The following is a 27388-nucleotide window of genomic DNA, read 5'->3' on the forward strand; positions in this document are numbered from 1 at the left end:
TGCGTCGCTCCAAGATATCTCTGGTGGTGATGTCTCCAACCCAGCAATAACCCATAACCAAGTATCTTTGAACGACATAATGGAGAAATTAATAGTCATCGAGGCTCAGTATGTCAACCTGCTGGCGAGATACGAAGATCAAATCAAAATTAATGCTGATCTTAGATCTGAGATTGCAGAGTTAAGGAATCAAATTGCTAATAACAATCGCAGTGACAGCACTACAGCCGCCGAACAAAGTCATGAAAACGGCATTCTGCAAGAAGTGCTGCAGAGACAGGCACGCATTAACAATTTAAAGATTTTTAATCTTCGCCGAGACGAGAGCATTCCTGAATCACTTCAAATCTCTTCACTGCTCTCCAGCAGTGGGTCTACGCAGATTGAAGTCACCAACGTTGTTTCCGTCGGTAAACCAAACCGTAATGGCTACAAGCCAGTTAAAGTGACACTGTCTAAACCCAGCGACGTGTCACTTGTGCTGAAGAGTAGGAGAACACTCGCTGAGAATCACCAAATTTACGTCGAGGCAGATCTTTCTCCGGCGCAACGTAAGCATATTCGAGATATTAAAGAAGAACTGCAACATCGTCGCTCGAATGGTGAAAACAATCTGATTCTAAAATACATCCGTGGTGTTCCCACTATCGCTACAAAAAACCCAGCTCCGCCGCCACCCCAGCCAAAGAATTGACCTGTAAGTACCAGAACGTTCGGGGTCTCAGAACTAGGACCCATGTCTTTTACAGTGGCGTACCCAGCTCCGCCGCCACCCCAGCCAAAGAATTGACCTGTATGTACCAGAACGTTCGAGGTCTCAGAACTAGGACCCATGTCTTTTACAGTGGCGTCACTTCCTCAGGGTATGATATCGTTGCTGTTACTGAATCCTGGCTTCAACCAGATTTTCGGGACACTGACCTCTTTCCTGATTCTTATCTGGTCTACCGCTCAGACAGAAGGCAAGATCTAACCGGAGACTCCAGGGGCGGTGGTGTCATGCTCGGTGTTCGTGACAGTTTTGAGTCCGCACTTCTGGATACCTCCGGCATCAGCAACAGTGCTCCAAGCATAGACTTTTTAGGCTGTAAGATCTCTTTAGATTACTTTGTATTTTATGTATTTTTAGTATACATTCCTCCCACTGCTGCCAACTTCGAAGTTGAGAACTTTTTTGAATCTTTGTCGTCGCTGGACTTGTTGTTTGGTGGATCTGTCTTGTTATTGGGTGACTTCAATATTCCTTCTTTCACTGTTTCAGCTCCTGTCAATGTCCGACATAGATCCCTATTCAACCTCAGCGCCATATTGAATCTTAAACAGCATAACTCTGTAACTAACCTAAATCACCGTTGCTTAGATCTCGTTTTTGCCAATTTCGACGTTGCGATAGTGAGAAACGCAGTACCACTTATCGACGAGGATCCACACCATCCCTCGTTAATAGTTTCTCTCCAAGTCGCTTTTCCACACGTCTCTAATTTTCCAATCAATAGGAATGATCAAACAGAATTTAACTTTAGGAAGGCCAACTATCCTCATATGTATGAACTGATGCAGCATGCAGACTGGAATAGTGTTATGGAGTGCTCGGATGTCGACAGGGCTCTAACACTTTTTTACGACATGCTAAATAATATTTTTGCCCTTTGCACGCCCACTAAAACACCGAGACGAAGGCGATTTCCATCATGGTTCACTAAAGAAATGATCGCAACTATATTTGAGAAGGAGAAAGCTTTCCGCAATTTCAAGCAACACAAATCTGCTTATTATTTTGGCTGATATACCGCGCTACGCAAGTCAATCAAGTTCCAGTCACGCATTGCCTATACTGATTTTTTTCGTCGTGCTGAGTTAAGTATACATGATAGTCCTACCAATTTCTGGTCATTTATTCAGGGGAAGAAGGCAGATTCGCGAATCCCAGCCTCGATGTCCTATTCTAGTCAGCAATGCCAAGGACCTAATATGGTTGTTGCAGCTTTTGCTAAGTACTTTGGTAGCGTTTACACCATATCTCAGCCAGATCCATGTTCATCTTCAAGCGTGTCCTCTAATCCGGAACTAGTGAACATACCTAAGCTTAGTATCCAGGATGTCTTGTCAGCAAGCAAAGCACTCAAGAACAAAATTACCGCTGGTCCTGATGGCATACCAAGTTTTATCGTGAGAGACTGTTCCCACGCACTGTGTGCTCCTTTATGTCACGTTTTTAACCTGATACTTGAGACGGGTGTTTATCCAGAGCCTTGGAAATATGTCAAAGTTTATTATCCTATTCTCAAAAAAGGTGATCCCTCTGTTATTTAAAACTACCGGCCTATTTCGATCTTGTGCAACTTTTCTAAAATATTCGAGATTATATTAAATAAATTTATTTTTGCTCAAATTATAAATAAACTATCTACGCAACAACATGGTTTTTATGCGAAAAGATCATGTATCACTAACTTATGCTCCCTGTCTTCGTATGTCTGTGACTCTCTGAACAAGCAGGGCCAAGTTGACGTTATATACACTGACTTCCACAAAGCATTTGACCAGATAGATCATCACTTATTGATTGAAAAAGCATCTCATAAATATGGTTTCTCTGATTCGCTGATTACAGTGTTGAGGTCCTATTTGGTGAATCGTCGACAATTTGTTGAGATTAAGGGGTTTAGATCAGTTCCTTTTGTTCCAACTTCTGGCGTGCCTCAAGGTTCTAACCTTGGACCTCTGCTTTTCAATATATTTATAGATGATCTCGTATCTTCCATCATCTGCAACAAGCTTGCCTATGCGGATGACCTAAAGCTATACGAGAGCATTGAAACTGGCATAGACTGCATGACTCTCCAGGACAACATCAATATTGTCAGTCAATGGTGTACCAAAAATAAATTGCATCTTAACATCAGCAAGTGTAATGTGGTTTCTTACCACCGCACAAAAACTCCTATAGTCTTTAATTACAATATGGATGGTGCTGTCCTGACTAGACTTGCTACTGTGAAGGATCTGGGGATTTTATTTGACCAGTCGTTCTCTTTTGTACCTCACATTACAAAAATGGTTTCCAGTGCAATGCAAATTTTAGGATTCGTAATAAGAAATTGCAGGCATTTTTGTAGCTCAGCTACTGTTAAATTGTTATTTAACTGTTACGTTAGGTCCAAGCTTGACTATGGCTCGCTGATATGGTCACAAATTTATAACTGCCACACTCAGTCCATTGAGAGTGTGCAGAGAAGGTTACTAAAGTATCTAACGTTCAGGGAGGACGGTTCCTATCCTGAGAGGGGAGTTGATCACGATCTTCTACTAAGAAGGTTCGCTATACTGCCCCCGAGCTTGCGCTGAGACTTGCAATCTGTTTCATTTCTCTATAAGTTAGTTCATTACGGAGTCGATTGTCCGTTTCTTCTGGAACAATTACGTTTTCATGTGCCGCGGCTGGAAGGGAGACATCAATCAACTTTCTTACCGCAGTTACCCAGGTCCAATATCCATTTTCAAAACCCTATTTACAATATGTGTGCTACCTTCAACAAACTATCATCGTACTGCGATTTATATTATGATGGTCTCCAGGCCATACTTCAGCAACTTCGAATGGCGTCGGGTTATGCGTACTGATAAGTCTTATCCTTTTCTTTCTCTTTCTCATTCTATCCTTCTTCATTTTTTTTAGTTATAAGATTAGTAGATTTAAGATTAGTTTCTACGTCCCCTAGTATATATATTGGATGATTTATAGTTAATATTTCCTGTAATTGGGTCATGTTACCTGTTGGAAATAAAGTGCTATTATTATAATAAAAGGTAAGTCATTTCTCGAAAACGGGTTCCCCGATAACTTTTTGTTAAACGGCTTTCTTTGTTAAAACAATGTAATTCATTTTTGAGGAATGATTTTGTAAATTAAAGGGTGAAAACTTCAATAGTGCAGACCACCCACCTGAAAATTTTGATAATCCACTTTTAAATTCTAACAATTACGCTAGACAAGTGTCAAAATGCCATGACTAAAACGTAGCGAAAACATCCGATTCCGTGACTAAAATATCCAACATATGCCGAATGCGCCTAATCCATACCCTTGAAATAATATCAGATTTCAAGTTTTGCTATTTGTTTACTATTTATTAAGTATAAGTAACATTTATAATGTCCATAATCCCAAACAGCACAAGGACGTCCACAAAACGTCATCGGGATATCTGACGGGACATAGCGTGTATCTTTGGGATATACTGTTTCAGCTAACGGACATCCTTAAAACGTCTTAAGGATATACGATGTTACGAATTGGAACGTCCACAGTATATATATAATTTGTTAGGACATACTAAGGATATCCAGTTATACGAGTTGAGATGTCGTTAGTATATCCGACTGTGAGGATGTAGGATGTTATATAGATATTCCAGTGGAACTTACTTATTAGGTTATGTCCAACAGCCTATGAGGCCTATTGGGTATGGTTGGTGAAGTCGTCACTGGAATAGCAGGCGATATTTGCAATGCACAAGTTTTTTTCAATTAATATTTAATCTTTAATTTTGCTTTTTATGGTATGGAAGGACTGCTGATTGATATCATTAATAAAACACAGTTTATACACATTTTTTTTTCTATTGTAGATATGAAAAAATTGTAGGCATATAATGTAGCAAAAATTAGAACAACCTAACCTAAAGTATCTTAAATATAAAGTAAGATATACTATGTCTTGAACTAAACTCTAAAAGAATAACTAATATTTGATAGGTTTTTTGTCATTCTTTAGTGAAAGTAGTGATGTGTTTATCTTATCCGCATCTTAAAATATTTTAGTTTTGAGAAAGACAGGTTTTATACATCTTTACTTTATAAAAATAAAAATAAAAAGAACGAGACTGGTATCTTATATGTTTAAAAAACAGATCTAAAAAATCCCTACATCCGCCTTTTACGTAAAGGCTTGATTTGGCGCTGATAGTACTTTCATGAAAGTGATCTTAGATGCTAATCTCCACGATGATGTAGGTATTTTATGTATTTCATTTCATTTAATGCAAAACTGAAACACTAGAACAAATATGACTTTTCAGCTTAACATTAAAAGCCTATTTTCATGGAAAAATTTTTGTGAATTTAAAAATTTTCCTAGTATTTCTTGCTCGCGATGCTACTATCACCATGAAAACAAGCGTTTTTATGAATTAACTCAACAACCATTTTAATTGTGAAAATTATACTTTATGCGAATTTGTTTAGTTTTGTATGCCTAAATTTACCTGCTCAAAAAACATGAAGAGAAGATGGATTTTATTTCTGTTTTCAAAAACAAGGCAATAAGATACGAACACAAGTCTAGAATCAAAAAAGATATATAATCTAAACCGTGTAATATAGGTATATAGGTTACAACAAAGTCAATTTTATCTCGGTCGGTCCAGCAATCACTCCTTAAAAAAAGTGTCAACTAAGCAATCGCCGTAATATATATTTTATTAAATGATATTTCTAATACTTTATTTATATTACAGTTACGTCCTATTTATTTTTAAAAAACATAAACTTATCAAATATTGATTTGGCCAATTTTAATTTTGAAATTTTCTCGTTTTTCTTCATGCTCAACCAATTAAATTTCATTGTAAGTTCGTTTGAAATCAGCTGGGTCAGAACTTGTTTTACAAACTCACAGCTGCTGCCTCCGCCTGATCTTGCTATCTCATTGACGTAGCAAAATAATAAAAAGGCATGATGTTGGTAGACTGCACAACGATGGTTCGTTCAGCTTAGAATTTATCGAATCTTATGTTATATATTACCATAAAGTTTTACTTACATGAATTATTAGTTCTTCAGTAATAATAATACCACAAAAAAATAACTGAAATGAAAGCACTCCAAGTCGCCGTATACCGTATACCGCCAACAAAAACAAGTCCGAAAAGATGGCGGACGACGAGCCGAAGAAGCCGACTAGACTCGAGCGAGTCCGGCACGGCACGACCGTGAGTAGTTGCGTCATTGATTGCAACCGAACGGTGTCAAATAGGATCTTATAAACAAATATATTATTTGTACGTTTTTGTAATATTTTCACTTAGATGAGTCCCTATTTTCTGTGCTAATTTTATTAAAAAAAAAGCGTTTCTTGTGTCGTTCGTGCCCAAAACTAATTTTTGTTTTACGGTATTTCATTTTTTCCCTTATTTCTATTCTAATGTTCCCATTATGGTGCAAGGTTCTATATCTGTGGTATATAGTATACAGTAAATCCGCTAGCTATCCATTCAGAAGATATCTAGGAAGTATTTTACAATATATTCTTAGTATATATGGTAATGTATATCCTAAGAATATCCTGGACATGTCCCAGGAGATGCGACCTAAGTGGGACATTGACCGGATATACTGGGGATATTGTGTGCTATCTGGGATGTATGTGTGGCAACACTGCTCATGAAGCAGCAAGTGTGTTGTCAGTAACTATCTCAGAGAAGATATGGGAGCGGCCCATGCGAATGTACAATGAAGGACAGGATTTTTATTTTCTGTGTTTTATGTATGTGTAACGATTAATTAGGCATTAAGAAAACGATCTTTCCGATCCGATCCACAACCTAACCAATTTGTTTTTTTTTTGCGGTAGGTAATTTAGCAGGGTCATTACCAATATTGCAGATAGACCGGGGAGTGTGCAGAATGTAGATTATTTTGAAAATGTGCCAAATAACATTGCCATTCAGTTTTGTGAACATTTTAAAATGTCTAGAATCACGGCAGTTGTGAGTTCTTCTTTATCCTCAGAAAACCCTCCTTCACGTCAAATCTAGTAAGAATTATCTATATATAGCTATAACGATACATTTCGTAAGTTTTCAACTTTGTACCACTTCCGTTTATACCGAAAGTTTCTTATTTTTATTTTGGATTCCTAAGAAAAATTCACGCTAGGTTCCATCATCTTTATCTGTATGTCATTTCATTAATTTTTTAGGTCCCTCACTTATTTTGAAACATATTAAAGATTGGTCACCATTTTGGTTAGTTTGGACACTGGATTTTACATTTGAATAGCAAGTTTTTTTTTTTAATTTGTTATTCCTCGCAGGCTCCGGACAAAAAACCACGCTTGTGAAACAACTTTATAAAGCTGTGTTTAAGGTTAAGGTTAAGATTAATGGAAAAAATTTGTCAAGTGCAGACACCAAACTTAAAATAATAATAAATTGTGTGAAGTTCTTATTAAAATTTATGATAAATGTAAAAAAATGTTGCTAATAAATATCTGCATAGTGTTAAAATACTGTATATCGTCGTTTTAAGTTACCATTGACTTTAACCGTGGTAGTGTGCGTTCTGGAAAAGTTTTTGTTTTGCTCTACCACGCGCTTTTTTTTTAAATTATTTTTCATTTTGCTAGCTTTCCTAACTTCATAACGCAATACAAAATTGATAGCTCGCTGCTGTTAATTTTTCTTTTTTTTTAAATAATTGTTAGTACTTTTATTATACTGTTGGGGATGAAATAATAACAAATATATCACTGAGGTTACGAAAAATGGCATTTATCAAAGCGAATATCAAATCACAAACGAAATCGGAGAGTCTGAATGTCAAAGGCAATGTGCAACAGGTTTGTTTCGGTTAATATACTCCAGCAGAAAATCAGAAAGCAAAACAGACAAATCTAATAATATAAGAATTACTATTATGGAGTCCTAGACTGCATTCACTCTACACTTCTCTTCTTTTCCATCTGTCCGCTAGAAACATAATAACATCCCACAAACAAAAATCGAAGCTACTATAGTTTTAAAAAAATCTGCGCAATGATATTGCCATCACAAATCTTAAGCTCAGGTAGGTTTCTGGTCATTCACGTTTGCTTCTGGATGCGCATCGTTCTTCTCCGCCGCTGGCTCGCCATTTTGAACTGTGTTCTCTTGCTTGGCCTCAGCCACGTCCTGCCTCAAATTGTTCACCACTCCGTTGGCCAGCTCTCTTTCGTTGTACCTTTCCCTCAACGCCTGGAATAGGCACAGCTGTGTCTCGTATTCCCTCTTCAATTCCCCATTGTGTCTGATCATGGTCTCCAGTTTTCGATGGAGCAGGTCTTGTCTCTCCTTTTCCGCCGATACTTTACCCGACATCAGGCCTATCTTGTCTTCGAGCTGTTTCACTTCCAAATTGCGTATCTCCAACAAATCTTTGGTTATCCTCACGACGTCTTTGAGCGACTCCACTTGCTGATTGAGCGTTTCGATTTGCAGCTCCTGGTTTTTGATGACCTTCGTGTTCTCGAAGATTATGCCTTTCGCTTTAGTGAGGATGCCTTCGGATTGTTCCTTTAGCGCGGCAACCTCTTCGTGTTCCTTCGATCTCTGGGTTTTCATCTTCTGGGCTTGCGTCACTTCCATCTCCATCAGCTCGAGCTTCTGTTTCAGATCTTCGATGTCGCGATCCTTTTTCTACGGAGTTATTTACACAGTTAGGAAATACGATAACCGGCTATGCTTTATTTCACCTTTATTATTTCCTCATACTCTTTGGGGGTCCTTTCCGTGGCCTGCAATTGGGTGAAACGTATTTGGAGCTGCTTCGTCGGTAAAATTCTTTACTTACCTGCGAGTTTTCGCTCTGCGTTTCTGCCATTTCGAAATTGTGCAAGTAACAAAACCAATAAATAAGTAAATCTACGCTGCAGGCGTGCGATATCAACGTCGTACGGAACTTCTAAATTTAAATAGTAGGTGAACTTTCCCGGCGTTTTATTTTTAGAGTCCGGATATTTCCCGAAATAGACCGTTTTGAATTTTGGCGCAAAACGCGTGTGTTTGGTGAATATTTGATTGTTAATACTTCGGCATCTGTTTACTTGTTATGGAGAGATATAACAATAAACTAGGTATCGGGACTGCCTTCCTAATACAAAAAAAATACAGTAACCCGATAGCCAGTTGTCTAGTGAAAAACGAGCTTAGCTTTGAACCTTTGGTGGTCTTTCTTCACGACATTTATTGGGTTAGCCCGCCCGAGTCAGCAGAGTAAATAATTTTTTTCATACGAAAAAGCCTCGGTTGGCTGAGATTTTATAGATATTATGAACCATATTACTAAAATATGTAAGATTTGAGTATTTTTTAATTTATAATTAATACCACTAATAATATTTTTTTAAAGTGAAACTTTGCGCATGCTTCAAAGGTCATAATTGATTCTTTCAGAATGAAGAGTACAAAAAAACTTTTTTGGAAAAATTGTTTGCCGTTGGGAGATTTAAAAATGAAAAATCTTTTTTTTTCGTTTTTTATTAATAAAATTACCATGCATGGAGAATATTCTTTCATCCGACTGTAGCGTTTCACTGCGAAAGTTCTTGACTGGTATGAATGTTATGCTATCTTTTTTTTTCAAAGAAACTTCCACAGGTTACTGTGATGCTATTTACAAAACCTCTGGATTCCTCCTGCGTCGGTTGTTCTTGATTCGAACTTGCTAACGTTTCGCCAATCATTTTGTTGGCTGCTTCAGAGCTTAACTGGCTGGCTGGTATTTTACTCTGTACCTGCTTATATATTGGTTCTAAGACATTTAAACTCTATACATCCTAACATACGCTTTAATAGGCTCCCATTAAAAATATTAAGCGTTCCATTACAAAATACACTTCACCACAACCTTCCCACAGCAATGAGCACGAAAACAATCCCACACTTGCCACTCTTGTCCTTCCCTACATTCAAAATATGACTTACCACATATCAAAAGTTCTAAAGAAATATAACGTCAAAACCAGGTTTACCACTTGTCCAAAAATCTCTCAACATCTTCGATTCGTTAAAGACAAAATTAAGTTTGAGATGCCTGGAGAGAGGAGAGATCGGACGAAAAATATCAACTAGGATCAAAGAACATGAAAAAGCCTTAAGACTACGACAAGTAAACTCAACAGCAGTTGCCGAACAGAGTTATGAAATCGGACATCAAATTTTATGATATGAAATTAAAATTCCTACATGTAATTAATTCTTCTACCAACGAAAAATCCGAAAATTTATAAAGATCTATAAGCAACCCAACAATCTTAACCTCGAGTCAGGTCTTTACCTGTCACCAATATGGGAATCAGTCATCCGATACGATGTTTATTTCTCAACATTCCTCAACGACAAAATTCCATTTGAGATGCAGGAGTTTACAGCATTACGTGTATATGCGGCAAAGAATACATTGGAGAGACCGGACGAAAAATATTTAACTAGGCTTAAAGAACATGAAAGAGTCTTAATATAATAAAAATAAACTCATCATTAGTTGCCGAACACAATCACGAAACCGGACATAAAATTTTATTTGATAAAATTAAAATCCGAGAGTCTATAGAAATCTATAAGTAACCTAGCAATCTTAACCACGACCCAGGTCTTTACTTGTCACCAATATGGAAATCAGTTAAAAATTTTGTAAATAGCATTTCCTATCTGATTTTTTTATTTCTCTATAGACTTTGTTTTTAATTAAATTTATTGGAGTGAATAGAAGTTATATTGGCAGCGTTCTAACTTGTTGCCCACAAAATTATTCTCTCGTACAAATCTTAAGAAACCCACAAAGATATTGAAAATCCATTCAAACTAGAAAACCCTTTTTTTAAGTGTTTATTATATTTTCGACACTGAAGCAAATGTGACCCGAATGGAAAAAGTCAAGTTTACGGTTTACGCACAAATTGTTCAACATCGATGGCTCTATCAAAAAAAATTTCTCGTCGCGTCTCTCGTGACGTACACAGGATGATCGGAAAAATCTACTTCATCGTGTGGAAGATAATGCTCGAAGATGACGATATCGTTGTTTCCCATTTTCAAAAAAGGTGCTGGTAAGTATAAAGTCTGTTGCGGTCCTATGCGACAGTACCTGCCGAGTACAAAGTTGTTCACTATCACTATTCCTTTGGTCCATTTTTGCATGTCTACGAAAGTGTCTCGGGGAGCGTCTGTTATGTTAACCGTGGTTCTGTAAAGGCACGGTCCCGTAGTCCACTTCCGATATACAGAATGCCACCCTGAAAATGATAGATGCACAAGATAAGTTAGGTAATTAGAGAAGTGAAACATTAATATTTAATAAAATATTTTGAATTAAATAGACGTTCGGTTTTTGAGAGATGTTCAAGGAGATTTTAAGGGGAGTGCTGGTATTTACGTAAGACTTACAAAATTCGATAGTGATGATGATGAACGATCGCAAACATTGATAAGAAATGGCTAGAAACTTAATAAATACAAGAAACGCACACTGGGGGGAAATTTACAATTGCCTTATACAAAACATTAGGATCATCTTATTTGATAACCTAGTTGGTCAACCGAGTGACACAGTTATTTTATCTAGATTACTACCCACTTTTGTTGCATTCGCACAATATTCAATGGTTACGACTTAAGAGCAGCTTCAATTTCATTTCTTCAGTTCCTATCACACAGCTACAAAAAGTATAGCAGATGCAGCTGTGTCAATTTGTATTTGGGTTCCCACTGGGAGTTCAAATCCAAAATTTCAAAACTTTATCAATTTTTTCTTATAAAAAGTCTTAATTTTTTACACTATAGTCCAATCAATTCAAGTTTTTTTTGCAATATCCATTTTTATTTATAAAAATACTAAAATAAATTTAAAGAAGTAATATTCGTAAAATATTTGTGTTACTATTTTCAGTTTTTTTTTATAGTATGATATTTACATTGTAGTTACTACCTTTTTTTATATATGGTAAACTATGCTGTGTTCCCAATTGTAAGGGGAATTGACCAAAATTGGAAATTTTATTAAAAAAGTAAAATAGATATTATCACAACTTTGTTGTTGTATGTTGTCAAATTATTTTGACATAAGCCGTTTTATTACTCAATGAATAAAGTATATTTTTAAATTTCGATCGATAGATCGATTTTAATGCCGATTGTACTCGCTTAATTTGTATTAGTGTAATTTCCAAGTGTGTGTTCCCTTGTTTTGGCGAACCCGGAGCCCTGATCCACTTCAACATAAAAAAATCATTGGAAAAACTGAGGCCACACACATTGAAGTCATGCGGGAAAAAACTGTGGTCTGACTGACTGCGAAGAATCTGCGCAAGTACAAACTTCGAGATGGATTCGAACAGATAGAATCAAGTGAAGATGATGGATCAAGATGAGCATTTGACTGAAATCGACATGAAGGAAATATTAAATTTACAGCCCATTGAAAAAGAGGTTTCAACAAACACTGGAAACGTGACATTTAATTTTAAAAATCTTGGTGAAGATTTAAGAATGGAATATGAGCTTTGCGATTTCTTTAGGGACATTGATACTCGCACGTCTATAGAACGAAGTTTAATTTTTAAGAGGCAAATTGCTGACGCGACTTCTGCGTATCAGACTGAATAGGAGTTTTTGACAACTGCCAAACAAGAGAAAATTTGCCTAAGGCTTAAGATAAGTACTCAAAATGTTCAAAAACTTCATTTAAATTGATTTCTTTATATATTTGTTTTTTTTTTCTATTTTGTCACCTAGGAACGTATCCCCTATAATCCCAAATAAATTCTGTACCAACAAAAAACACATGAATCATTAAAAAGAATAAATAAAATTTTTAAAATACCTATGCCCAGTGTGTTTGCAGTTCTAGATCATATTGCAAACATTAAAATAGTACGATTTTTTTTCTCTTCTATGTGATAGCTTCATTATGTAAGAAGTGTTGGTTGTTTTCGATTTCGGAGAAGTTAGCAATAAAGCAACAATTATTTTTTACCGTTTTACCATACCGTATTAGAAAACTCATTCAATCGCGTTTGACGAACCCGAACGATTTACACATACTCAGGACCGCTGGATATTCGTTTACCTTTAAGATTCGCATTCCATTGTTTTTTAAATTCCAAAGGCACGATCTCCCAGCCCAGCAGTTCCCGGTCGTTTAAAAATACGCCACCTTGCCATAGTCCTTTGTATTGGTTGAACTGATCGACGTAACCAAAATTGTTTCTCCCCCAATTCTCGACCACTATGTCTATTCTGGCGTGCGAAAAATTCCGGGGTGCTGAAACAAATCACATACTTCAAGAGTTCAGTGGCCCTGTGGGTTTAAAAAATAGAGTTTACCGAGTAATAATTTGGAGTTTTTCCATCTCCAGAAGCCGAATCCGTTGAGATCGATAGAATTTTGCAGCGGTCTGGATATCAGGATTCCGTTTATCAATACTAAGGCCGTGTCACATATTCTTCCGCCGATGGTTATGATGGAGTTTGCAGGAACATCTGCAAAAATCGGGTACCATATTTGAAATTTTCAAGTGTTTCATAAAATATATAAATTACCTACACCTGTCTTCCTGTAAACGATATATCCGTAACTCTGACCCGATGAGTTATTGATGGGCAACATCTCCATAGGTACCACGTTCTCGCTAAAATAGGAACCCGACTGGCGTACGATGTCGTCAAACGCGAGTCGTTCAACAATCTTCGTCGATGGGTATTCTTTTTTGTCGCTAATGGTAGGGGTTCTAGGTGTCCTGGTTTTGATCGGGTTGTATTTGGCCAAAAGCGATTTGACCATAGCGTATTTTGCAGTATAATCGCCGCTTTCAGACAGGGGCGCGTCGTAGTCGTAAGACGTAGTATCAGGTTGAAACCTAGGTTGATACCAGCTTGTTCAATTTTAACTGTCAACGCAGAAGATCTGCAACGTACCCGCTATTGTCGTTGCGACTATTGGCCAGGTTCGCGCCGTTGAGAAATCCAAAACTGGTACCGCCGTGAAACATATACATATTGACAGAGGCGGGGTATTTCAAAATCTTCTCGTACGTGCTGTAGAAATCGGAGTTGCTTCTCCGATGATGATCCTCCGACCAATGATCGAACCATCCTGAATCCGTAAGACCGTCTCAGATGTATTTAAGGATATAAGAAAAATATTTGAGTGTTCCACGCAGCAACGAAGGTTTCAAAAATACAGTTTTCGCAGGGCTTCCTTGAGAATCGAGTAGAACTACATACCAACTTTTGTAGAACAGAGAATTGCTTGCTTTCGTGGATAATCTAAACCTATTTTTTCTATATATAATATTTTGTTTAAAATGTGCGATATCTTTAATTGGGAATTTAACGTAATTTTTCTATATGGGGTTGCTAGTCTTCCATTGGGCGCCTACCCGGATGGCAAATACAGGAACGACTCCTAGACATAGTGTCGAGCACTTGGGAAAAAGCAGCAGTTCCTTTACTACCAAAGCATATGAAGAGCAACTTCTCAACGGTGTTACTTTGGACGCGAAAAGCGCAACTGAAACTGCCTCACTATATATTAGACGTGAAACTAGATCCTTCAGACAAGTTTATTAGCTTTGACGTTGAAAGTCTATATACCAATGTGCCCTTGGAGGAGTCGTTAAGTATTGTCGAGGCTAGACCAAGGAATGATACAACCCTGTCAGAGAGAACTTCGCTGCCACTTAAGGGAGTGTTGGAGCTTCTGAGGTGTAGTCTGCATAATTCTTACTTTCAAGTCAAGGAAAAGTTTTACGCACAAGATGAAAGCCTGCCGATGGGTTCTTCTCTCTCTCCAGTGATAGCGAACATATCATGGAGTGATTCGAAAGTCATGCCATAAACACTGCAACTATTAAACCTAAGATCTGGCTTCGATATGTTGACGACACCTTCATTATCTGGAGTGGAACCGATAGACAGCTAGACTCTTTTCTCAATCATCTTAATTCTTTGCGAACATCAATTAAATTTACTATTGAGAAAAAAAAGAACGGCTGTCTACCGTTTCTAGACGTTTTGAGTCTAACCATTCTGAAGCAACCAAACTAGGATTAATTAAAACACTGTGCAAAAGAGCAATCATAATATGTAGCGACCAAGCATCTCTCGATGCCGAATTGAAAAGGATTTGCTTCAGAATGGTTACTCCGAAAAATCTAACAAACTGTAAGCGGGAAACAACACCGGAACCATGTGAGGTAGATACTCTTTCCCTCTTGACAATTCCATACGTGATAAAAATATGAGAAAAGATTAGGCGAATAGCTAAGCAATATCAACTCAAAACTGTATTTAAATCTGGATCAACATTAAGAAGTGTACTCACAAAAACAAAGCCTGAAACGTCGACTCAAGAGAAAGAGTGTATCTACCTGATACCCTGTGAATGCGGAGAGTCATATATCGGCGAAACCAAACGACCTCTAAAAACAAGAATTAAAGAACATAAGAAACATATAATGAAGGGTGAAACGCAAAAATCAGGTATCGCAGAACATGTGTGGACCAAACAACACAACATCCAATGGTCCAGAGCGCGGGTTATTCACAGAGAAAGCGCAAACTTAAAGAAGCAGTTTTCATTAGAAACAATGAACAGCAACACAAGCGTGGATATACCAACAATTTGGCAACCTTGAATAAGGCGCACCAATGCTGGCGATCTAGTTGAACAACTTCACGCTTGACTACACCCGATTTCGTCATGGATGAGCGTCGTCGCCTAGTATATAAGCCTTGTAGCCTTAGAATTAAGTTTAGTTTACACTTGATAACGGGTAGTGATACAACTGCCCGAAACGTTGTGTAAGTTTAAAATAAAGACAATGGAAGTTCGACATCCTTTTAGTATTTCCACTATACATTATTTACCCCCTATTCGAAACCATCTAAATGACTAGTACAAAGTGGGGAGAAGGTGCTAAGGATCCCCCCCTTCATACATAAAGAAACATCAAATATATAACAAAACAACGCGAATTGCCAAGTGGAATTTAGGCAGTTTATATATGGCCGGGGAAGTTGCCGTTGATGCAGAGGTGGATAGACTGGAAATCAAAATATCGGATCGATCCCGATCACCGTTATGGGGGTGGCCATCATCATCACGTCCGACTTGGAAAAATCTGTTGTGGACTTTATCCTGCTCGTAGATCGAGTCATGCTACTGAAGCTCACATCTCTCATCATATGATGAATATTATTCAGGTGTACGCACCAAAAAACGATAAAACAGATGACATGGTTGAAGACTTCTGTCAATCTCGATGGAACCATGTAATTAACAAAAAATAGTGACATTGAAGTGATTCTTGAAGATTTTAATGCAAAGGTTGGAGCAGATATCCATAGTGACCACAACCCAGTTGTGATGGACATTAAAATATGCCTCTTTGTCAAATACAAACCGGTCCCACGACAAAAACGCATTGACATAACGAAAATACAGTAGAAATTAGCCAAAAACTTGAGAACTAAGAGAATAGAAACACAAAAATGATTTTAAATATGCCGAAATTACCAGGTTTATTCATACGAAATGCAGGGAAGCGTGAAAATAGAAACCCTTCAGAAGAAACACGATCTCTACACACAAGAATATCAACGAGCTCACCGGTAGGCAGCAGGGCGTCACGAAAGAGTATTAAAAGGTTCCAACAACGAAATTCTTATAGGTGAAAAGAATACACCGAAAATCATTTTAATGACATGAGACCAGACTCGTCCCCAGATCCAGACGAAAGCAATGAAACAGGTCCTGAAATTGCCAAAGAAGAGGTTAAACATGCAACTAAACTTGAAAAAAACGGAAGAACTATTGGTTTCTACAATTCCGACAACGTGCACGCGAAAACCATTAAACTTGCAGCTGTCGAAGACAGGGTTGGTCTTAATATCATTACCACAATATTCAACCGAATGTGCACAATCGGAAAAATACCCTCGGACTGACTGAGATTACAGATATGAATACCGATATATTAAATAATATATAAGATTTTGAGTGTGGCACATCAAAAAATGATTAACATCCTAAAATCAACCGGGATGGATGCACAACATTTAGATCATAACTGGATTTTACCGGCACCAGCAATAGTCCAAATCGAAGGGTCCACGTCAGAAGAAATAGCAATAAGAAGAAGTGTGCGTCAAGGATGTGTATTGTCTCCCCTACTATTATTTAACCCCTACTCTGAGGCAATATTCAAGGAAGCCCTCGAGGACAACTTTCCAACACAATCTTCGTTACGCAGATGATGTCGTAGTAATAGCCAGAACTTCAATCTCTTATGAACATTATTGTGGAATTGGGCCTTCATATGGATGCGTCCAAGATGAAACTATTGATATTCTCAAAAACCTAAAGATACGCCACCCTAAGGTTCCATGGAGAGATCATTGAACTAGTGTCATCTCTAAGATACCTGGGTACGGTCGTCACCCAACATTGCGACCCAAAACTCGAAATCACTTCAAGAATTGAGCAAGTGTGAAAAACTCTGAACAACACTTCTGGAACACTCAGCCTGGAACTCCGAACCAGAATACTTCGCTGTTATATCTTACCTGTTCTTCCGTACGGATGCGAGAGTTGGACCATGGATGCGGCCACAGAATAGACAAATGATGCGTTGGAAATGTACGCCTACAGACGAATGTTGCGAATATCTTGAACGGAACATAAGACAAACATAGACATCCTGCAGCTCATGGATAAACATAAAGAACTCCTCACTACAATCAAAGAGAGAAAGCTGCAGCATCTGCGAGCGAAAACGTTTAAGTTTAAAGTCGCTCTGAATATTTATTTTGCTCCTCAATACCGCCCCAATTATAATAGCAGTATTTTAGAAAATATTACTAATCATTTTAATTTTGCTTTGGCGACAGAGGGTGATATTTTTAACATAAATAAGAATATTAAAACCAAAGCTTCTGAAATAGATAAAATTAATATAACTATATATTAATAAATATATCTTATCTTCTTACTTCCCTCTCATCTGGAAACAAGCCGAAATTATTCCCCTTCAAAAAATTAATAATCCAAATGAATTTGAGCATCTTCGTTCAGCAGTATTCTACCCACATTCTCAATTCTGGAAAAAGTAATGGAACTTCAATTAAGAAATTATGCGAACAAAAATGAAATATTTCCCGAAAAGATTTTGACCAATATTTAGTCTTAAGAGCCCTTGCTGATGTTTTAGTAGGACTTTTGATATGGTCAATATGTTAACATTTATCCGGCTGAATGATATTGCTCAAAATCTACTGAAACCAATCTTTTCTGATCAAACTCAGTAAGTGCTTATTCACGAAACAAACAGCATCGGCATTAAATCCGGAATACCTCGAGCTAGTATCATGGGACCCCTATAATAATAGAGTGACAACTTATATTCACTGTGAAGTATGCAGCTAGTCTTTAATATAATGTGAAGAGATCATTTAAATATTCATACTAAAAAAAGTTAGAATTAAAAGCCGGCCATCGAAAAAAATGAATGGAATTGTGGATGTAACAAAAAACTGCTCTATATTGTTTTCCCTGTTTACTTTTTGGTGGCAATAAAGCTTGTACTAAAATAAGGGTCACCGATTTAGAGCATTTGAGTTAGAAAATAAAAGGACACGAAAATTCTAAAAGCCACATTCATAATTGTACGGAATTTGCCGTATTAGGGTCAACCAATATTAAAGCTTAATTAGATTCTTGTGTCAAAGAATTTTATCGAAAAATATTAGTTTTATTTAATTTTGCGGATCTTTGGATTTGCTCTCTGGGGACATGATGAGAGTGAAACTTCCGAGAATCTCGGTATATTTCGTGGACTTATTAATTTTTCAGCTGAATTAAGTGGGCACCTAAAAAAATCTTCTATATTTAATGGCCCTTCCGAAGAAATTCAGAATGATCTGTTACAGTGCATGTCTTTGCTTGAGGTAATTTTTTTTTGCAAAAATTGCGGGATACCTTAAAATTTTTCCCACGAGCCGCCACTGAATGTATTAGTTCCAACATTTCCAACTTTTATAATTGTTCCAATAATTACTTGTAGTTGTTAATAAAAGTTGATGACTTGCCATTGGAATTTTTTAATTCGTATAAAAGCTTGTGCCTTTTTTTAGACAATAAACTTACTTATAAGTTTAGGAAAGTCTATGGTGCATTAAAACTTGTTTACTCCCAAAGACATTCCTTATCACTAGAAACTAAAAGGCCTCTGGGTAACTCCTTGGATTAATGTCAGACCCAGTGGATAAAAGCCGTGTACAAAAACTCATGCATTGTACGAGGTCGTCACCTTATTTCAAATTGCTTTCAGATTTCAGGATTTAAGTTACATATGGCATGTTTTTATTATATCATCATGCGTCCTCCGTATCTATTTAACAAGCGAATGTACCTCAGAACGGAAAGTGACTTTTTAAAGATCTTACTCTTATAATATTGCCAATTTGAATTAAATTTAATTTTAATTTAATTGTCTGAATTTAATGTAATGATAAATTTTTTGAATTCCCCAGACCCACAGCAAAAACTTTCCGCTTGCTAAAATATTTCACAGAGATTTTTGGTATAAAATACACCACATAACACGTATTACTTCGTTCTAATTTTAGGCCACCCTATCTGAATAGGGTGGCCTAAAATGTATGAAAGAATGTATCCGAATACATACCTGTCCAAAACTCCATCGCCATGACAGGCTTGTTAGGCTGCAGTAACTTCAAAGCAACGAAATCGATTTCGGGATTGCGTCCGAAATTAGCGGTTTGCAAAAATAGGTCGGGTATAGTCCCAATACTTCCTCGGGAGCTCGGACTATCGCTGGTCACCAGCAGCTCCACGATGCCGTGCTCCAAGTATAACCGTCGCAGCTTCCTTAAGTACCGTCTGTCCGGCGTGAAGATTCCCACCTTTTCGGTACTCCCGTACTCGTTTTCTACTTGAAACGCTATAATCGGACCTCCCCTGGTGAACTGAAGCGCAGCCAGAATCGGGAGGAGCACGTTGAAGTATCTGGAGACTAATTTCATGTAGGTACGTTCGGATGTTCTTAATTGGATGCCTCCGTGCCGAAGTAACCAACTAGGAAAGCCTCCGAACTCGAATTCTGCGCAGATGTACGGTCCCGGTCTCACTATTGCCAGCAAGTCTTCCTCTTGCGCGGTCCGCAGGAACTCGGCCACATGGAGGAAATCCTGCATGTCGGAACCGCCGCTTCCGAAGTCGTAACGGCCATCTTGAGGTTCGTGTAGGTTCCACGGAACGTACGTTTCCACTGCGTTGAGACCTAACTCGGACAAATTGAAAACATGGCATCAAAGAGCAGAGCCGTCATTATACAGTAAACGGCTAAAATATGGAACAAATTCATTTAAAAATCAGTTATGGAATTTCGAGAAAAGTGCTAGCATAGAGTAAATTAGTCAAAACGTTGATGTCGATACAAAGTTCCTTTTCTAAATAAAATAAATTTCACCCATAATTGATGTAATTTTTATGAGCAAAAGAATAAAACACAGAAATGCAATTTTGAATTAAACTGAAAAGTCGTTAATAATGTAATTCCGCGTTGGTTTCGCTTCTCCTCATCAGAGGGAGATACTATTACACTGGCACGTTCGTTTGCCTACTGTTTATTACTTCAAAACCGCCGCCCCTTATAGAACACCCTGTCGAGCCATTGCAGGATCGTCCTAGGAATTTTTCTACCTAGACTATCAAGCCGGATATTAGTTTGTTTTCAATCTTTTTCGCCGAGCAAGTTTTGAAACATGTGCATAAAAAAATTAGTACAAAGTAACAATTTATTTCGTTCATTCATTACATTTCTAAATAGTATCATTATTAATATACAAAATATTAAATATAATAATAATTAAGTATCAGTCACTTAAAAAATCGTCAATGAACAACTCCGCCATTAATCGTTCTCGATAAATATCTTCTTGTTTTATTGATCGTTTTTCACAGTTGGACCAGCTTTGTACTAGTTAAGGCTTCCCCAATTACGTTTATGGAACTATCACTAAAATTTGGTGCAGTGTTATTTCTCCTTATATGCGCTTTCAACTCAGATCAAATCTAGAAGAAATATTATGCGTTTTCCGGCACGACTAGTGTTACTGTTATCACACCACCCTTTTTTTACTGTGTAGTGAGTGTCGAACCACATTTCGTCTAAATATACTATGGCCCTATTTTGCTCTCGAAATTTTTCAATTGCATTTAAATAATCCACCCTCCATTGCAAAATTCTTCGAGATTCCATTACCACTTGACATTTATTAATTCTTTGGAACTAAAAATCCATTTTTTTCAAAAAAGTACGCAACGACTCTTTGGCACCACTAATGTTTAAGTCTGTCAGTACTTTTTTATGCAGTTCTTCCAGGGTTAAAACGTCGTATTAGATCTGCGTGTTGCTCTTTAAAAACTCTCACTTTCCTCCTGAGCATCCTATTTGCAACAATTTTTCTTATAGTATGACTTCGGAACTTTGGTCACGTCACTTGTTTTTATTGCTGCTCCTACTTCGCCTTCTGATTTTATTATAAAATTGTAAACACTCAAAACAATTTGTTTGGCATCTGAAAATAAATGAAACCGATTTTTCATTTGCTGAGGTAGTTCGTCTTCTAAATTATCATTAGGTTCGACTACCATCTCCACTTCGTCTTCAAATGCTGCGTTGTCTTCTTCTAACAGGCGAACATCTGCTTCATTTCACGGTGTCCACATTTTAAAGTGTTAAAAATTTTCAAAAAAAGTTTCATTGTAAAATTCTAATAAATATTTATCTGTATTCTTATGACGAATATTTATCTACCGAGAATAAAATCTATATTCTTAAAAAAGACTGTTGTTGTTTCCAAATGGAGGAATTATGTAAAAGACACAAAAATAAAAGAAGAAGAATGTTGTTAATCGACATGCACACAAGACAAAAATGATCATTTTCGAACTTACCTGTAAGATAAATAGAGTACAGGTACTAACCATTTTTAACCAGTGAAAACAGCGTCGCATGGACAAAGCCCGAGAATCAGGTACACAAATACGTACTCACTGGAAGGAACAGTCAAATACCTCCGTAATATGATGATAAAATAAATGCTTCTACTTATTTGGAAATACCCCGCAATGCTTAATCAAATTTGAAAAGGTCCATTTACGTTGTAAATAAAAATTTCAAGTCTACGAATATTCGTTACGGCCTATCTCAGGCAGAATAATCATCGGTTGGGATGCGCTATATTTTTGGTCATATTATAATAATATGTAGTCGCGTTCCTCTCGCTCGGTACCTGTTTTGGTTTTTTACGAAATTTAAAGTAAGTTTTAATAAAAATTACTCATAAGGTGCTTCAGTGAATAAGGTTTACTTCTGTTTATATTTATGTATCAGCTGAATAGTGTCTGCTGTTGTTTACAAACGACATCAAAAGTAGCGCCTGGGGCATCTATATCTTATTAACAGGACAAAAGCCCAAGATATCTCTACCGAATAAAAGGAGAATTGTCCCAGGGAGTCTATCCTAAATTTACGGATAGTTAATTAGCGTCATCATAATTTTCAATCACTTAGATATGCCGATAAAAGAAAGCCCGGTTCACCTCAGAGACGACAATGGACTCAAGAAAGCTCTCCTTACAGGAGAATTCCTTCGAAGGAGAAGACAAACTGGCGTTGGATTTACTCCTGAACGCGGCACAATTAGATCTCTGGCATACGAGTTCGCCGAGAAACTAGGAATTCCCCACCGATTTAATAGAATTACAGAAATGGTCGGTTATGATTGGTTGGAATCTTTTTTGCGTAGAAACAAACAGTTAAGCGTTAGAAAATCTCAAGGTTTGTCTCCTGCCAGATGTGAAAACATGAAGAGAGATGAAGCAAACAAGTTTTTTGAAATATTAACTTCCGTGTTTACGGAATTTAATATGTTTGAAAAGCCTGGAAACATATTCAACAAACAAATGCGCCAAAAACGTGCACACTATCATATCTAGTGAAAGGGACGAGAACGTGGCAATCATTTCTTCTTGTAGCTATAAGGGAGCAAGAGAAAAAAGGAATTTGGGGACGGTCTTCTTTCCGGATCAAAACCTTTCGTGAATCAAAAATCGTCGTACTTTTTTTGTCATGGCTTAAAGAACACTTTGTACTCAAAACACTCGCAGTAATAACACTTTTAATTTTAGATGGACACTCATCCCATAGAAATTCTCTTGATTTGATAAATACCAAATAATAATTGCAACCTCTAGATCGCTTATTTTTTAAGTCATTTAAACATAAACCGAAGCGCGAATCTAGACAATGAATATTATATCATACTGGCGGACGAATTACTCGGCTTCAAATAGGTGAGGCAGTCGGGCAGGCATGGGGAAAAACAGCCTCGGTGGAAATTGTGCTTTCAGGGTTTCGGGCGACCGGCATTTTTCCTTTAAACCCAGCTGTTCCAGAACGAAATGGATGCGTTGGATGAAAATAAAAAAGGTCCAATCACCTCAACTTCTAAAATATTGGGAAGTACATCAAGACGAACCTCACACAGAATCGCTGGTTCCAAATCCAAAATCTCCAAAATCAATCAGTACATCGTCAAAATCACAGGCGACATCGTACAAAGACCCTCCGTTAAAATTTTTGTTGGGCAATTCTCCAATTCCTATACTTTATACTAAAGTGAAAATAGAATAAATAAAAACTAAAAGTTCAGATTTTCACGAAATTATATATATTCACATGACAATTGTTTCGACAACACTGTGTATTTATGAAATGTAATATTTACAAACTACCTGCTACTATATTTAAACTTAGTAATGGAGAGGTATTTAAAACTAACTGATCGTTAAGCAATACATTTGAATGTCTCATTTTATTATTCTCCACAGATTGGATAAATTTTCGTCACAAATGTGTTTTTCTGTGTTTAAATGTGTAGCATAGTTAGAATCTAGACTATTGTTTTTAAACGCTCGTTTATGTTCGTTAATGCGTTTTTTGCAGAATCTATCTGTTTGTCCAATATAAATTTTAGGATATGATCCGCATTTCAACCTGTAAACACCTGATTTTTGAGATTTTGGACACTTTGTTTTATTGTTTTTTTAAAATTTTCTTATTGTGCTGTTAGTTCTGAAAGCTATTTGTAAGCCACATTTTGACAAATGTTTTGAAACTTTTTCACTAGGTTCTCCTATGTATGTAATTGTTTCAAATTGTTCGTGTTCTGTATTAGGTTTCGGATAACTAGAGTTTACTGTTGTCTGGATTTGTTTTTTATTTATAATTTTATCGATAATGGACGGATTGTAGCCGTTGTTCAGTGCATTTTGTTTAATGGCGTAGTAAGAAGTCTGTGTATAAAAGAGTGAAATGCAGATTACAGTAATCCATTCAAAATTCCAGACGATATATTCGGTTCTTAAAAGAAATCTGAATTTGAAAATGTAATTATATTTATTAACTCCTAGTATTCCTTTTTTTTTCATTAAATAATATTGCACTGATTGATTTTCAATAATTTACACTAACCAAGCCAACCAGCAATTACAGAAAAATATAATAAAAAAAGGAGCTACTGGAGATTGTAAATTTGTGAAAAATAGAGTAAGTGCATCGAACATGTGATTGAAATAGAGGAAAGAATGTATGAAGCTGAGAACATGCTATAAAACACTGTAGCGACTCTAATTATTTCTATGGACTCCAACGACAATAGTTCATCTGACAACTCGGAACCTGATAACCAAAACTTACAAGTTGCATTATAAATAAAAATAATATATGGAAACCTATCATTGCAATTTATTTGAACTTTACGATGTAACTTTTAAGTTTTCAACCATCTTTAATGATGCCTGGCGTTGCAAATTTACATGTTATTTCTCTCTGGTATTAAGAAAGATTGGTGTCATATTTAAGTTATATATTCTTTTCAGCAGTAGTATCTATTACTTTTAGTATTTAATTTGCTTGAGGCATAGAGTTTCAAGTAGATGCCAAGTATCATAAAAATATTTTTCGACTCCCTTCTTTTAAAATAAACTCAAGAAAAAAGAAACATTCGTGTCCTTGTATACACCTAAAGCATTTTACATTCATTTGCTGTGATAGAGGAAAAGGTTGTTTCATTTAATTTAAGATTATAGTGCAATTATGACTACGACGGTATAACTACGTCTATTTTAAAATTATTCCTTCATCGAGATGAAAAATTCCTATCGCCAGCTTTGTCCAAGTTGGCACAACAATTTATACTGTCAAAGCGGATGATGCATTAGGAGAAGCATCGCTAATCCATATCCGTTGAAAATCTGGATTAAAATAACAAAAAACACCTGAATCTACAATGTTATTTATCTCACGTTCAGCGTTTCTAGTTGATTAATCTCCAACGATCTTCAATGCCGATTCGACAAGTCATTCCAATTTAATACTGATAAATCAAATTTAATAATTAAAAACTAAGTGTAAAAATAGATCTGACTGACACTGATTTTTACTTAAGCTGCAGTTTTTGATACTTTTAATGCACAAATATTAAAAAAAATTCCTACTTTAGCCCTAATTTCTGCAGCAACAGAAGGCTCTATTCTCAACTAATGCTAGAATCTATTCCGGTTGTACTGGAATCGCAGAATTCTTACTGTTCAGACTGTTACACGTAGTAGGTCTTACCTTACAGTAGTTGTTAAGAAGACCAAAGTTACGGCAAATAAATGTCATCACAATATTGTTGAAATAATTAGAAGGGTCCCAGACGTACAAACACAGAGAAAATTGGGACCGTAGTAGGTGCCCTATGGAGGAATGTGAGAGCCGCTTGCAAAATCTGCGTCTTCCTGGCCCGTTTGATTTCGAAATACCCTTTAATATAAAAGGCAACGCGAATTTCATTAGTTTTACGAAAAAACTTACCAGCGGCTCTAATTTTTCTTAGCCGATCCCTCCAATAGTCCCTAGGTACCCTAAAATAGTGCAGCGAACCGCTGTATATAGTAATGTTTCTACTGTTGAGGGTGAAATAGGGTTTGCTAGCGTCAAGCCCAGTAGATACGCCCCCGCTCGCGTAAAACTCGTAAACACTAGGCAAAACACTCGTCATCGCGTTAGAAATTTACTCTAGTTAATACATTTTAGCAGATTCTCCGAATCGACATTTGAAATGAGGTCAGTGCCATAAGGTCGCGACCCATTTGTCGGAAATCGAGGCCATTAAAATAATGACGATGATTTTGAAAATACGGGGGCTCTCAACCAATAAATATCTCTTTTCGGAATGTTCGAGGTTTTTGAACATGCGGAATTAAAAAATGCTAACAGCAATGTTGTCAGGTTTCACGATGATATTTATAATTCTGGAAAACTTTCACTAATACTCTATTAAAGTTTCCTATTTTCAAAAACTAAGATGTTAAGAACTTTATTATTAACAATATTAAATGTGATAACAGTAGTGTTCGCATTTTTAAATTCACGTTCAAAAATGCTCAAATATTGAATTTTATCGTTCCAGTATATTTTATAGTTCACCACAACAAAATGTTCCAAAATCTAAAAGAAAAAGGTACTGTTAGATCTTTTAATCAATAAATACTCCTTAATATCGATTATCATCTTATTCTTAACTTGAACAGTCTACAATATAATGAATTTATTGCTATTGAACAATAGCATATTGCATAGAAAATATCAAATTTCTTAATACTAACAAGAAAGAAAAATAACTAACAAAAATTTAGACCTTTTTTGAAATTTGTAAGTAGATTTTTCCGACTTCCACAGATTCTAATACTATTTACAAATCTTCTGGTTTCCTCCTGCGGCCGTTGTTTATAAAGCAAACTTGCTGACGTCTCGCCAATCATAATGTTGGCTTTTTTAAACTGAAACATCCGACGCTGGAGGAATCTAGAAGATTTGCAAATAAACACGATACAGTAAATAATTTCTACAGACACAATAGCAAGGTTTGATGAACTCCAGAAGCAGACGCCATATCGCATTCCTAAGTCAATATTTGCAAAATGTCTGAATTAATTCGATATTTGGTCAGTTAGGCAATATATAGGGTTTCGGTGGGTTTGAGTAGCAAAATCATTTTCTGTCTGACATTAAAGACGAAACATAATCTGCGAAAGCTGTAAATAATATTAGACCCAAGATCGAAATCTGTGGTGCTCCAGTTAAAATATTGCACACATTTAGCAAGTAAGGAAAATGGCAAATATTATCTTTAGGAGCAACATGTTGAAGTGAATCCATCCCTATTGCTAAAAATATTTTGAGCAATCGAAAGAATCACCGAAACAAGAAAATATTTTTTCTAACAGTGAGAAATGTATTATGATCGAACGCCCTTCTGAGATCATAAAATCCCAACAGGGTATTATCTCAGATCAACTCAGTTTACAAGGCTTTCATGAAAAAAGTGCATCGCTGACATTTTAATTTTCCAACATTCGCAAAAGCTCTTAAACTTAAATTGGGGTCATTGGTTTTTTTGATGCATTTGCTGGGATTTAGTGCACCACACTTGAA

At 36.6% G+C, this 27388-nt stretch overlaps 2 protein-coding genes across 2 annotated transcripts; both read right to left on the reverse strand.

Annotated features, from left to right (window-relative positions):
• Nucleotides 1-7528: 7528 nt before the first annotated feature.
• On the reverse strand, nt 7529-8737 carry LOC132702199 (putative uncharacterized protein MYH16). The gene is made up of 3 exons (XM_060670698.1): nt 8611-8737; nt 8513-8554; nt 7529-8456 (listed from the first exon to the last, which is right to left on the reverse strand). The coding sequence occupies exons 1-3, from the start codon at nt 8638-8640 to the stop codon at nt 7845-7847; spliced, it is 684 nt and encodes a 227-aa protein (XP_060526681.1). The 5' UTR covers nt 8641-8737; the 3' UTR covers nt 7529-7844.
• A 25-nt stretch (nt 8738-8762) lies between these two features.
• LOC132702198 (beta-galactosidase-1-like protein 2) lies at nt 8763-25952 on the reverse strand. Its single transcript, XM_060670696.1, has 7 exons — nt 25766-25952; nt 19505-20119; nt 13734-13911; nt 13359-13675; nt 13143-13298; nt 12886-13080; nt 8763-11053 (listed from the first exon to the last, which is right to left on the reverse strand). The coding sequence occupies exons 1-7, from the start codon at nt 25950-25952 to the stop codon at nt 10740-10742; spliced, it is 1962 nt and encodes a 653-aa protein (XP_060526679.1). The 3' UTR covers nt 8763-10739.
• Between the last annotated feature and the right edge of the window lie 1436 nt (nt 25953-27388).

The sequence above is a fragment of the Cylas formicarius genome, unplaced genomic scaffold, assembly GCF_029955315.1.
Source record: "Cylas formicarius isolate icCylForm1 unplaced genomic scaffold, icCylForm1.1 PGA_scaffold_5__7_contigs__length_24384050, whole genome shotgun sequence".
NCBI lineage: Eukaryota > Metazoa > Arthropoda > Insecta > Coleoptera > Brentidae > Cylas > Cylas formicarius.